This window comes from Cebus imitator, unplaced genomic scaffold (genome assembly GCF_001604975.1).
Source record: "Cebus imitator isolate Cc_AM_T3 unplaced genomic scaffold, Cebus_imitator-1.0 Scaffold62, whole genome shotgun sequence".
Taxonomy (NCBI): domain Eukaryota; kingdom Metazoa; phylum Chordata; class Mammalia; order Primates; family Cebidae; genus Cebus; species Cebus imitator.
Window position 1 is genome coordinate 4632329 of NW_016107377.1, and position 15000 is coordinate 4647328.

Sequence of the window (15000 nt, forward strand, 5' to 3'; positions counted from 1 at the left end):
AAGCACTGACTAGTAGTGAAAACTTCCAAACTGTTGTAGACCCACAGGTATTTACTTTGAACAAATTATTGGGGATTCTTAAATTATGTGTCAGTCCCCTTCAAATCACTTAAGGGAAAAGAAGCTGAACATAAAGCAAAAGGCAGAGATTGTTAATGACTCCTGTGCTACCTATGGCAAAAAGTTTGATCAAAATGGACTTCAGTCTCTCAGCTATAAAACGTGTATGTGTGTGTCATAAGAGAGACAGACAGAAACGGAGGTAGAGAGAAGGGCTAGGGAACTAAATGAGCTGTTTCTTAGGTTCCTTTTAGGTCCAATATTGCTTGAGATGCAAAATTACTCTCAGAAGCTTATTAGCTACACTAAAGACCATGTCCATTGACAGAGTTTCCATCTATGAAATAATGCATATTTAGGATCTACCACTTGTAATAATATGCAGAAAGAAAAAATTTACTTTATAAGCCCATCTTAAATACTAGAGTTAGAAAAAACACTAAGTTGCCTCTATTTTCCACCTAAAAAATAATCTTTTTGCAGCAATTGGCCCCATAAACTTAAACATTCTATTGTAAATGATGTATTTAGCTATTTGAGGTTACTTCAAAAACAACAAAATAAAAAATAGCCTGCCTACTTAGAATAGATTCTTTGTCATAATTCTTCGGTATGATATAATTATTGAACTGAGAGTATTTCAAAGCATGTATTTAAAACTGTGTTCATGAGGAAACCTGCAAGGACTTGCAAGTTAACTTGAGCCCTTGGACATGTTCTTGGATATAGTTACTTAACTAACTTTGAAATATTATAAGATATACCTATATATAGTGTTTTCATTTAACATAAATCAAAAACTGAAGGGCATCAACTCTGTGGAAGATAAAAATATGAATAAGGTATGGTTCTTGTAATCGAAAGCCTATGATTTGTCTGGTACAAATAATGATATGCATACATAAAAAAATAACAAATAACTAAATCTATATGAATAAATATGTGAGGATGTAATAGAAAGCCAAAAAAAGTGCTTCTGTTTTAAATGTGGGATATAATTACCCATATCTTCTTCTTATGTGTGTGTGTGTGTGTGTGTGCATACACACATTTGTTGTTGATCATATAAATTCCTACTACACACAAGTCACTGTGAAAGGCTCTGCCAGAACACTAAAACATAGAACCAAATTGGTGTATGCTGAGACACAATTATTATAAAAACATATAACAAGAAGTTTAAACTTAAAAAAAAAAATAAGAGTATATTAGAAGACAATCAGAGAACCCCTAATGTTACCTCTTGGCTCAAATCCTTTTTGCACAGTCTCTTCTATCCTTGTCTATGATGTGTTACCATTTATCAGATAAATCCTATACCATCATAATTGTTATGTTAGAATATTTAGAGACGCCGGGCGCGGTGGCTCAAGCCTGTAATCCCAGCACTTTGGGAGGCCGAGGCGGGTGGATCACGAGGTCAAGAGATCGAGACCATCCTGGTCAACACGGTGAAACCCCGTCTCTACTAAAAATACAAAAAATTAGCTGGGCATCGTGGCGCAAGCCTGTAATCCCAGCGACTCAGGAGGCTGAGGCAGGAGAATTGCCTGAACCCGGGAGGCGGAGGTTGCAGTGAGCCGAGATCGTGCCATTGCACTCCAGCCTGGGTAACAAGAGCGAAACTCTGTCTCAAAAAAAAAAAAAAAAAAAAAAAAAAAAAAAAAAAAAAAAAAAAAAAAAAAAAAAAGAATATTTAGAGGCAAGAAATATAATTTCAGGTGATATGATCTGAGATGTTTGCAGCAAACTTGAAAAGAAGACAAACTTTAATAAAGGAAGACACCTGACTACATTTTAAGAGAATAGACTGGTATTAGCAAAGCCGGGAGGTAGAAAAGCCATAAGGCATATGGGGAAGTTATGGAGAAAAAAACTATTAGGGCAGAATTATCCAATCATAGACTGGGGTTTGTAAGTGACCTTAAAAGCCATCTAGTACAATTACTGTATGCTGGGGCCAATTATGGAGAATTTGGCTGTTACTCTGAAGTCAGCAGAAAACATTCAATGTTTCTGTGCCAGCAAGTGACATGATCAGAGCGACATTTTAGTACAAATTAGTTCCCTGAAATGCATAATATTGACTCAAGCAGAGAAGACAGGAAACAGCCAACCCAGACCCCCCTCTCTCTGACTACTGGAGTCCTGTCCAGTTTTAAAAATCCAATCAAGTACCATGTCTGAATTATGCCTTTTTAGAAACCTCCAGTTATCTCTCCTTTTCATGCACTTCCAAAGCCTTGGTCTGTGCCTGTATTTTATATACAAGATTGTGTCATAGTTGGGTCTCCAACAATACCTGCTCCTTGATAGCCAAGAGCATTAATCTCGGTATTTCTACCTCTCTCACCACTAACACTACGTAGCAGAGTGTTTATGGTAGTATCTTAAGAAATAGTTATGGAATTCTGTTTTGATGCCAGCATTATTTCCAACCAGACTATCAATGTTCATCTGTACTAGGAAACCTAAGTAATTTGAGGAAGCGTATCACAGGCACGTGTTAAAGCAAAATTATGGTATATTTAGGGATCTCAAAGTGGCCAGACTGGCTGAAGCATGGAGTTAGGGAGTAAAGAGGAATAGTGACAATAGAACGGGCTGAAGAGGTAAGCAGGAGACAGATTATAGAGAGCCTTGGAAATGACATCAATAAGTTTAAACTTTATTCTGAAAGTAACAGAGAATCTCAGGAGGAAGGAGAAAGAGCATGATGGGGGTTGGGGGAAGAGGCTGTTGTAGTAACACAAGTAAGAGAGGACTAACTTTAGTAGTGGCAATGATGATAGAAAGAAATAGATGAATTCAAAAAATATAATGGAGATAGAATCACATGAACTTTGTAAAGATGGATAGAGACAAAGATGTGAGGGGAATAAGGAGCAAAGAATAGAACTGGGAGGTGTCATCCATAGAAAGTGGGAGCAACAAAGAAGTTATCAATTATAAGAGCAGATGAGTTTAGTTTGGGACTAAAAGGTTGAGGCTGCTCTAGGATAAACAAGTAGAGATGTCCAGTAGACATCTGAATATGGTACACAGTCCAGTGAAAAGTCCTGAAATGAAAATCTAGATTTGGAGTCATCAGATAAACTTGGCAACTAAAACCACTGGAGTGGGTAAGATCAGTTAGGAATAATGCAGTAAGTGAGAAAAGAAGGGGGTCTAGGGAGGAAAACTGATTAAAGAACAGTTCTTAAGCCAGGATCAGAAGATGAAGAGCTCCTTAAGACTGAGAAGTGGCTAGAGTGAAAAGAGGAAAACCAGGAGAGTGGGAGGTTATTGAAACAAAGGAACGGATCTCTTCAACAAGGAATGTTTAATAATGTCAAATGAAAGGCTCAGAATTCTCCACTGGATTAATGGTTTTGTCCTGGCCAAAGGCAGTCTCAGTAGAATGGTGTGGTAGAAACTAGATTGCAGTGAACTGAAAAGTGAAAGAAAGATGAGAAAGAAGAAGGGGCACATTCTAATGCCACTGAAAGAGGGCTCAGATGCACTAAGGAAATGGAAAGTCCTTTCCAGATGTAGATTCCATGGGAAATGTCAGGGTGTACCTCTACCTCTACTCACATTTCAACTGCTCAATGGCCACATATAGCTAGTGGCTTCTGTATTGAACAGCACAGATTATACAATAATTCCATCATCTCAGAAAGTTCTATTGTGCAACAGTGCTAAAGAGTAAAGAAGCTCTTTTAGACTTGTTTATTAGCAATTAAGAGGTCTCCTTGCTTTTTCTCTTTTGGTAGCTACCACTGAAGGTCACCACTAAGCTGTCAGTAAAGTAAGACCCACAGTGAAAGTGCCAGAACCATCAGCTGGATTCACCATACTGTAGGGCTCTGCTGTCCAATGTAGTAGCTGGTAGCCAGATTAACACTTTAATTAGATTGAATTAAATTAAAAATGTATTTCCTTCATTGCACTAGCCACATATCAACTGCTCAATAGCCACATACAGCTAGTGGCTTCTGCATTGAGCAGCACAGATTATACAATAGTTCTGTCATCTCAGAAAGCTCTATTGTGCAACAGTGCTACAGAGTAAAGAAGCTCTTTTAGACTGTTCTTTTATATTATCCAAGAAAAATGATGAACACTTCACAAGAGTTCCAAGAGTGTAACTTATCACAGGTTACCCTGTGATAGTCCAGGCACCATCCAATCAGACTGAAGCCAAAGGGAGAAGAAACGATGTCTGTTCCTCCTCTAGGATCTTTAGTGAAGTCTCAGGCTAATTATTATATAAGAAAATCTTACAGAACTTGGGAGCCTATAAAAGAAGGCTCACTTATCTCCTAAGATTCATGGTAAGGATGAAGAGGAAGTTTAAAATAACATACTTGAAGAAAAAAAGAGAAAAGTGGAAGTCCACTTATTTTTAAAATGGTGATTGGAACATTGGAATTTATAACTTATTTGAACAGGTGATATGAATGATGTCCTTTCAAGTTGCTCACCCCTGTATTTCTACTTGACAACAATCTCAGTAGGAAACCAAACATTTAATTCCTAAGTTTGCATGTGAGTCAAAAAAAGGATCTTTTAATATTCCAATAACTAAGTTTTGATTCCTCAAGAGAGAGAACATTCTCATGTAAGAATAGGAACTAGAAACATTATAATAGAATATAATTATGCATTAGGGAAAAATAAACTAAGAATGTAAAGGGAAAGACTAAGATTTCTCTGGAATTTAGTGGCAAGGTTCAAATGCACTGCCTTTAGTAAAACAGCAACAGAGGCATTCCAGAGGATCAGGAAAAAGATATAACGAATCTTAGGACCCATAGAATTTTCATGGTGCTCATATAACAAGAACTGCAATCTGCACACTGTGTCATTTCAACTGTGAGAAAACAGGTGTTGAGACCTACTGAGCAGATTGAAAAACAAACAGACATTAGTCTGCTGCTTGTGGTGTATAGAGGTATTATTTTAACAGCATATATCTATAGCCCATCTTTCTCTTTAACCATTGGACTGCATAAATCCTAGTAACTCACAAAGCAAATTGTGTCAGAACAAATGAAGAAGAGCAGAGGAGTTTGAAATTTCACTTCCCAAGGCATTCCACAAACAAGCTTGCCTTTTTGTTCAAGTGAGGATTACTGAGGATGAGGGGAAGTAAATGAAGGAACAATTGGGCCAGTTCCTATTTTCTTAGATAGCAAAAACTAGTTATATTATGTACAAATAGATGTAATTTAGGGATTTTTTTCTAAAGAGGAGAATGATAAATTAAAATCCTTAAATCACAAGGAAGGTTGACGTTTTCTTCTGAAATACTGAACTTTCAGGCTCGGAAACTATATTATAGTTAAAAGAGCATTTAGAAGCCAGGAAATTCCAAAGCCAGCCCAGAGCAGTGCTTATTTGGACACATTACACATGGTACATATTTTACAGTGCATGTCTAACAAATAACTAGAAGATGGAAAAAAAGTGTCACATATTCAACATGGCAGTGTGAATTCTATAACAGAGGGAAGAACTTTGAGATGTCCTGAATGTTACTCTGAAACTAAATATTTTATTAATCCTATTTTAGCAATTTATTTTCCTTTTTTAAAAAAATTAGAACAAAAAGTCATCCCAGTTGAAAAAAATTACGTGTGTAAAGTACTATGTACATCACCATCCTATAAATCTAAGGCGGCAGTTCTTTCTTCTTTGGCAACTCTCTAAAAATCTCATGAAACAAATGCTTGTTTTCTTCAACCCCAGACCTTAATTTTCTGTCTTTGGAACTTAAAAATACTTACATAATTGTCTTCAAATATGGCTTGACTTTTCTTCCTTGATGGAAACAGCATTCTTGCCAACTTTAAAATTTATAGCTACAACCATATTTTTTTAATTTTTAAAAGCACAAAAAAACCACAACCCTTCAAAGTTATTTTGAAATGAACATTTCTTCATCTTCATAATCACCCCATGTCGACTCCAAGTCGACATACTAATGGAAAGGACATTTACCTCTGAATCTCAGGGCAAAATATCACATTTAGAGATAATGATATTAGCAACTAAAAAATGTTCCAGTGGCAATCATACTTAAGTCATTGTAACTTCATCACAAAGTAAAATGGTTCATGTAGTAATCAAATGTGTGTGTGTATGTACACACATGCACGCGCGTGTATGGGGAAAGAGAGAGAGGAGAGAGAGAGAGAAAGGATCTCTCACTTTTATAGACTACACCACAGTTTTTTTAAAAGCATTTCCACATAACTTCATTAATTTGATCTTCTGACAATCCTGAAAGGTATACAAGACAAGGATTATTATTCCATTTGACACATCAGTAAACAGATATAGAAAGGCTAAGTGCCTTGCCAAAACCCAAAGCTCATCAGTGGCATAACCTGGAAAAATAACCTAGACTGTTGACTCCCAGAACAGTCCTTTAAAGAAGGCTTATGTGTGCAGTTTAAATTAGATGAGAAATGTGTAGAGTTGCTGGATTTCTAAAGCAGTTTTAACTATGCTTCTTTTTCTCCCCAGTATCATTAAAGATTCATAGTCTATCTCACTGCTGGAAAAACAGAACCAGTCACCTGGATTACAGAGAGACTACATTAAAAGACTGTGTTTGGAAGTATTAAATTTGAAAAATCACATGCCCTTGATCATTTATAAATCAATATGATCAATATAAAACTGTAGTCCAACAGCTTCTAAGACAGCAAATATTGAAAATTATTGAAAAAGAAACTCTAGCTCATTTATCACAGAAAAAAAAGTTTCAAGAAGAGTATAAAAATGAAATTTAAATTGAAGCATGGGTTATATAGTATGTTTAAACTTGAACCTTTCTAAATAGATTATGACTTTTTCTACATTTTCCCCTCTAATTGGGGTACCACAACAAAGCAGCATCCTTTCTGCTTTTAAGTTATTGTGTCAAGTTTACATCAACATCTACGTTTTCGTAAGAACCTAACTGGCATTTATAATCCATGAAAATCATCCTTAAAGGGAGCATTCCTGTTATTTTAACTGTTTCAAGGATTTGTTTGTCTTTTAAACTCCTCAGAGAAGCAGTGAGGAAAATGAAGAATGTGTCAGTTTAAATTTTTCCATGTGTGTCTCTATACATCTCAATTATGAAAATACAAAAAGTTTTTTTCTTTTTCTTCACCCCCTCCCCTGTAGAAACTAGAGTAGAGCTTGGCACAGGCTACCTGGACTCCTTCACTGACTGTGGAGGAGAACTGGAAAAAATTCTCAGATCCCTTTCCAGATCTAGGGATAAGGATGCACATTACAGTCTAGGTGATTCTGCAGAAGGAAAGGAATATGCACATGGTGAGAGTCATGGAGCTAAAGAGAGGGGGGCAAGCCTGTGCAAAATGCCTGTGGAGCAAATACCTATCAAGAAGCGGGCATGGGCAGTGTGGCTGCAAAGGAAACTAGACCAGGGTATATATTTATCTTTGGGTTCTAACAAGATTACATGTATACTACGGACAGAAAACGGTGGAAGAAAACTTATCTGCCACTCACTAGTAATAGCCACTGGATGCAAAATATATTTACACAATTGGCTAGACCATCACAACCACAGCCAAATTTAGGATAAGATAATTTTCTATTGGATGATTGGGCTTTTTCTCCCTAAAACTTGACTATAAATTCCTCAGGCCACTGTTTAGTTTAGGTTACAGGGTCTGCATATCTGTTTCTTCTAGTCAGAATGTAATAAAATAAATTAGCTTAACATTTTGTCACGTTTTATTTTTTATTTGTCCCTGTTCTTGAATAGTCAGTTTAAGTAAAAGTACATAGACTCTTTTATTTTACATTTTATATAAAATAGGCTATATTTTATATATTTGAAGTTGGAACCACTTAAATGCCAAAAATATATTTTAGAGGTAGTATCAAGATTATTTAACTCAAACAAAAATAGGTTTCACTAATGGGCAGGAAAAAATAGTGAATTCAGGTTCTTAAAAATGTCACACAATAAACAGCCAATTCTGAGTAACTAACCATAATGTTTGCATGATAATGTATATGAAGCATGGCAATATTTATATATACACTTTATAGAAAAGAAAATATTCATCCTGACAGATTACATAAATTTCACAAAGGAAAGTTTTAAAAAAAAACAGGTCTCTAGATTCTCACTTAGAAAAGTTAAATAGTTTGTATCCTGTAAATTACACGTGATACCTCAAATTTATGTGAAAAACTGTTCCACTCAAAATTTTAAACGTGCATTAACTACCACTTATCTATAGGAGATCAAGTACAAACTGCAGAACATCATCCAAAAATGATGAGATGATGAGTATCTAAGGCATATATGACTTCATATGTAGCATAATAGAGCCAACTACTTTATTGAGAGAATAGTAAATATCCCTGCCCTATGACCACGGAGCTCAGACTTCCTAAATAAGTAAACTGAAAGTTAATCTTGACACAAATTGTACTCTCAAAAGGTGGTGAAACTGTAGCAAAAATTCACAATGTGTGTTTGAGACAGATCAACCGGAGGAATGCATGTGACAATCAAGTGTTTCACGTACTTTGCAAAGCCAATAAAGTCTTCGTGGTTGGTATTGATGTAAGAGACTTGAATGTCAATCAGTAGCAATACCTGTAAGTCAAAGAGAAACACTTCAGTGAAAGCCAATCTAAAAATTCTCAAATATTAAATTCAGTAATTGCCCACAAATTAATTACCTTTATGTAATTTTTTAAAGGATACTTCAATTAGAATGAAAAGTAAACTTAACTTTTCTTTATTAGACTCATAATTTTACACTCTAAATTTGTAAGTTAAAAATCTACTAGAAAAGTAAATCTGGTATCACATGAAGAAAATAGCATAGACTATTTATATGCATAGGCGTATACTATTCACTAACTTAATACAGAGGTATAGACTATTTGCTAACTTAATACAGAATCAAGAATTATTTGATTTCTCTAAAATGTAGGCATAGTGTTCAAAAGAACGGCCAGCATAAATAAAAAGATGTGTGGCAGGAAGGCCCATGAGGGGTTGCTCTGAGCTTACTGCTTTTGCAGACATCATATATCAGCCACAAATTAGTAATTCACTTCTTGTTTTCTCTCTCCTCTTCTACCTTTATCAGCTTAAAGAACCATCTCAAGATGCTTTACACATTTCAAGAGAAGCATTTCATCAGACAATTCAAAAAGGCAACATACAAATAAATCATTAAATTCAAACATCAATCAGAAGCTGGGCATGGTGGTGCGTGCCTATAATCTCAGCTACCCTGGAGGCTGAGGTGAAAGAGTCACTTGAGCCCGGGAGTTCAAAGCTGTAGTGAGTCATGATCAGGCCTATGAATAGCTACTGTATTTCAGTCTGGGCAACACAGCAAAACCCCATCTCTTAATAATAATAATAGTAATAGTAGTAATGTCAGATCTCTGCTAAAATATCACTCATCAGAGGATCTTCCCTGACCATTCTATTTAAACTAGCACTCTTTTTATTCTCTATTGTTATTCTGCCTTATTTTCTTTTGCAGCACTAACACTAGCTAACATAGCAAGTTTTTACATATTTCTTATATAGACCTCATCTGTCGTGGCCATTGTTACATCCCCAGTGCCTAGAACAGTGCCTGAAACATCATGAGAATTAAATGAAGATTTGTAATGGAGTAAACTGGATACATGTCCCAGGCAACATGAAAATATTCTAATCATAAGACATTCATAATCTCTAAGTCAAAGACTTGGAAGGTCCCTCTGTGGAAAATAGTATTCAATGGGGAGACAAGGAGCCTGAGAGAAAACAAGAGGGAAGTGGAGCAACCACAACCTGCAAAAACAGAGGGTATTATTCCAGAGATATTCAAAACTGACTTCCTCTTCCTACATGCCTTGTATTCTCCCAGCTGAGTCCCGTCTCTTTCTAGGGTGCTGAGATTTGCTGAGGGGGGAAATACAGAGTTTACAAATCTCTGCCTGAATATCTCCAGAGCTCTGTGCTTCGACTTTGTTGGATAAATTTTGGTGACTACTGTGAGTATTTGTTTGCTGCCTCCCTTCACTGAAGGTAGCATTTGAGTGCATCAGTCCTCATGATAACAGTTCACAGACATATTCTACATGTGGGTATTTCCTCAAGAAAGCCATCCCTGATCCTTACCCCTACCCAACCCAAGACCAGGTTGAACTGTACTAGTACTCTCATATAGTCTATATATCATAATTATATGCATATATAAAAGTATGTATATGTATAAAATTATGTATTATATAAAATATAGGGTGCTATATATTCACATATGTATATATATGCATATATGTGTTCACATATATACATACATATACATGTATATGTATACATATATAAGCATATATATGTATGTATGAGTATATATGTATATACATATGTACGAGTATATATGTATGCATGTATACATACATATGCATATGTACATGTATATATATACTATATATACAAATATATATGTGTGTGTGTGTGTATGTATATATCTATAGAGCACCCTATACTTATTTGTGGCATTTACTACAAATGTAATTAATTATTTATATATTTTTTGTTTAATGTTTCTCTTCCCTGCAAGACTGTAGAAGCTGGGATTATGTTTATCTTGTTCACCGTTTTATCCTTAGAACTTAGAACCTAGTGTGCCCAATAAATATTTGTGGCTTTAATTATGTAACTATCTACCAGGCTTGAAGAACAGTTAACTCTCTTTTTTTGTTGTTGTTTTTTGAGACAGAGTCTCATCTCACTCTGTTTCCCAGGCTGGAGTGCAATGACATGATCTTAGCTCACTGCAACCTCCGCCTCCTGGGTTCAAGTGATTCTCCCACCTCAGCCTCCCAAGTAGCTGGGATTACAGGTGCCCATCAACATGCCTGGCTAATTCTTGTATTTTTGTAGAGACATGGTTTCACCATGTTGGCCAGGCTGGTCTTGAACTCCTGACCTCAGGTGATCCACCCGCCTTGGCCTCCCAGAATGCTGCGATTACAGGCATGAGCCACCACCTGGCCAAGAACAGTTAACTTCCAAGGGAGCAATTTATTCTCATATATATAATTAGTATGTGGCCACTTGTTCCTGTTTTGTACTCAGAACCCACTGCTATGGGCTCTGAGGCTTTGCTTTTGTGGCTAATCTCAACCAGTCATCTGACCAAATCTTGCTGAGAGTCACAAGGGAACCTGCCAAAAAAGGATTTAAAAGTTCACTCCAAATCCACTCCCACTACCAAAAATAAAGTCAAGGAATGGGAGCTATTGGATCAATAACATCATACTTGTATGAAAAAAATTTCACAGTCAGATACAGTTGTGTTTCATATCTTGAAGAAAACTGAAACATTGGGAAGCATGATCATTATTGGATTAGTTGTATTTTTGCCTCTCTTCTCCCAACAATAAAGCCAGATTCTATTAAATTGTTTACTCCAAATCCATTTGGCCAAAAGTTTGTACCAATAAACTGTAATATTTAAACATAAATACACTGTTGCCACCATAAGGAGCAAAATATCTACATAATTCTCAGCATCGCCAAAGGTTGTCATGAATATCTTTTGGACATTCACACACATTAACTTGGACTGCAGTATAGGAAAAAAGTGGAAAAAAATAAAAGCTATGGCTGTTCTCATTCATATTCCTGGAAACTGGGAGTCTGTGTTCACTCTAGGAAAAGAGCCAGGTCACATATGGGGGATGAAAAGAAAAACAGCCCATTTTTTTTCTCATTTTTTCACTTTCTCAGAGATTCTCACTGCCTTTTTCACCCACAGTTATTGAATATTTAGTTGAAGAAAAGTAAAGCTACCCCTGGTAGCAGTAATCACCCAGAAAGTCCACTGCTTCAACATGCAATTACATATATGGGAGCACCAAGACAAGCAGCTGGCACACTCAGACATTCAGAAAACCACTGCTTAAGAAAAAGCTACAGAGAGATATATGGCTTTCCATATTTTTAATTTTGAAGATTTTTTTCCCACAAAGCTTCCAGAGCAGAAGTTGGTAGTAATTCTACTTTTTAAAGAAAAAAAGAAAACTCTGAGAATGCCCCAGAGCTGCTCAGGCACAGAGGCCTGAGGATATGGGTCGCTCTGTCTGACTGGATACTTTAAACGTATCACATGGCCCCAGGCAGCACAGAGTCCAGAATTCAAATGTGAGATCTATCCAAAATGACATGTCCACACTACCAAAACCAAGCATATTTCTGCTATGCCACACAAGTCTGCATTAGAGGTGATCACTACCAGCTGTGACTAGGCACTTGATAACTGTTGGACCAGACCACCTGAGACTGTGACTTAGTAGGGAGATGCCTGCGCTATCTTCCACTTGGGGAATAAATTAATTGTATCTGAGTTACAGATTGAAAACAATTTCCCTTGAAATTAGAAAAGGCAATTCTTCCTTGAATATTATATTAATATTATATATATATATTATATATATATAATATATATAATATATAATATATAATAATATTATATATATATAAAACAATATATATATTATTTAAATTTTGTTTAAATTTTGTAGAGACAGGGTTTCACCGTGTTTCTCAGGCTGGTCTCAAACTCCTGACCTCAAGCAACCTGCCGGCCTCAGCCTTCCAAAGTACTGGGATTACAACTGTGAGCTACCACACCTGGCCTTGTATTTTGCTTACTTCTTTCCATCCTCACGAAATGCCTGTGAGTTAACGATCACTATTGTCTGTTTTTAAGATGAGGAAAATGAAGTGCAAAGATGTCAAATAACTTGTCAGAAGTGACACAAAAAACAACAGAGCTTGAATTCAAAGTCAGATAGTCAGAACCCAGACCCCACAATCTTACAACATTGTGAAGTTTGAACATGCCATTTCACTAGAACAAAAACTCTGAAATATGAAGACGTTAACACCTGACATGGATGTGTTATTTAAAATATTTTAAATGGTTTGAAATATTTAAAATGGTTTAAAAAATAATTATACTATATTTTCTTCAATATTATTTTGACAGAGGATCCCAAAGAGTTAAGTAAGATTTATTATCATTTGAATATTATGGACAAAAGATACTAAATTAAACAGTTAGCTTATTTACTTAAGGTCAGGAGTACAGCTGATTCTTAAGAACTTAAGTTTTCTCAGCCCAGGAGGGGCCAAGACTTTAGACATTAGGGAGAACCTTTGGCCCTGAGGCTCCATATCCGGCTCTAGGCTTGATTTCACTGACTCAGGAGTTAATACTGACTTGTTTATCTCAACTACGTCATAAAGTCTATTTTCTCCTCTTTTGGGTATTGCAGCTATCCAAGAGTGTGAAACCTGATGAACAAGAAAAGACTATAAATAATTATTAACTTTCAAAATACAATGGTAAAAAGTAGTGAAAATGAATTCACAGCTCAAGCAGAGAAAAGGTGGTTACTAGAATCACTCACAAATGTCCCAACCTGCTGGGTCTCCATCCCTCTGTCCTTCCTTTTCTCCCCCACCCGCTCCTCTTCCCCACATACACTCTATATGCTATGTGTGTCTCTCCCTGTGGTTTGTTCCTCTCTCTTTTGTCTTCTTCCTTTTCCCTATTTCTCCCTCACCTCCTTCCAACTCATCTGAGAATCACAAAATCTTGGAATACTAAACTGCAGGGGCTTTCAGAGAGCATATAGGCTGACATACTAATGCCATACATGAGAAAACAACAGCCAAAAGAAGTGATTTGTACAAGAACATGGTGTTATTTTGTGGCAAGCACGTGACCTAAGTCCAGTGTTCTCTCCACAAGATCACATGTGCAGCTGTGTCATGGAATTCAAGGGTATGTAAAACCCTTTGTATTTCCCATTATAATGTTTTATAAGTAACTAAGAAAAATCCATTTAAACCTAAGAAGATTTTTATTCTTTCCATTTAGTCCCTTACTTTTTAAAATGAATTATCCTCACTGAAAATAATATTTCCAAATCACAGAGCTAGGATTAGAAAACAATTTCAGGGTCACTCCTTCCAACCAAATATATTCACAAAATAGAAATGTTTAAAAGAGTAATTCTCAACTTTTTTTTTCAATCATAGGATATATGGATAAGCTGACGAAAAGCTAGGTCCACTCTCCTCAGAAAAAAATAAAAACACTGAGAATTTTAAATAATGTTTTAGGAGTTTGTGAATCTTATGGAGTCTATCTGTGGGCCCCTTTAAAAGTTAAGAACTCCTGTCTGAAAGAGAAAATGTGGTATGTTTCTGAATTTGTGGTTTTCAAAGTAGGATGTATGTATGATCTATGGAACATTGAGGAAAAAAATAATGAAACTCTTATTACTGCTTTTGCATCTCATTCTTCTGAAGTCTTTTTATTTGCTCATATTTTTAATATAAATATTAATATAGTATGTGTATAATTTATAAATAAGTAAAAATAAATATAACGTAGTTGTGTTCCACCATTTTTTTTTTCCTTTAAGCGACAGGGTGACTGTTGGGAACTACCAGACAATGTTTCAGAGATCTTTGACCTCCCACCATCCCCATGCCCACCAAAGACCTCTCCTTACCTGGTCCTTTGTCTTCCCTTCTCGCTCACGAATGTGGTTAGCAACAATCCTTTCTGTTTCCTCGCAGAGTCTGGGGAAGTTTGCCAGCTGTCAAGAAAAGCAGATCTGAGTATTAGTACTCAAAAAGTTACACCACCAAAAGAGAAGCAGAGATAAATTATGTTACTTTACAAAGATACTCATTGCCATTCTGGAAGCAAAAATGAAATATCATCAACTCCTAAAGAAGAATGTCAAGGTGATGGGAGAGGCTTCACAAACTGTCATCAGAAGTAACCTTGTTATGTGAGAGGAAACGCTTCAAAACCAGCAGAGCAATTCCCTAGGAGAAAAACAGAACCCTAGATACCATCTAGCACTGTGCTCTGCTGAGTT

At 36.1% G+C, this 15000-nt stretch overlaps 1 protein-coding gene across 8 annotated transcripts in view; it reads right to left on the reverse strand.

The window, feature by feature from the left end:
- Positions 1-15000, reverse strand: part of DNM3 (dynamin 3) — a 552761-nt gene that overhangs the window by 314480 nt on the left and 223281 nt on the right. For all 8 annotated transcript variants that reach the window (XM_017529997.2, XM_037739080.1, XM_017529999.1 and 5 more), the window contains exons 11-12: positions 14626-14712; positions 8610-8680 (exon numbers count right to left, since the gene is read on the reverse strand). In XM_017529997.2, coding sequence (XP_017385486.1) covers positions 8610-8680; positions 14626-14712 — 158 coding nt within the window. The remainder of the gene's footprint in view (positions 1-8609; positions 8681-14625; positions 14713-15000) is intronic.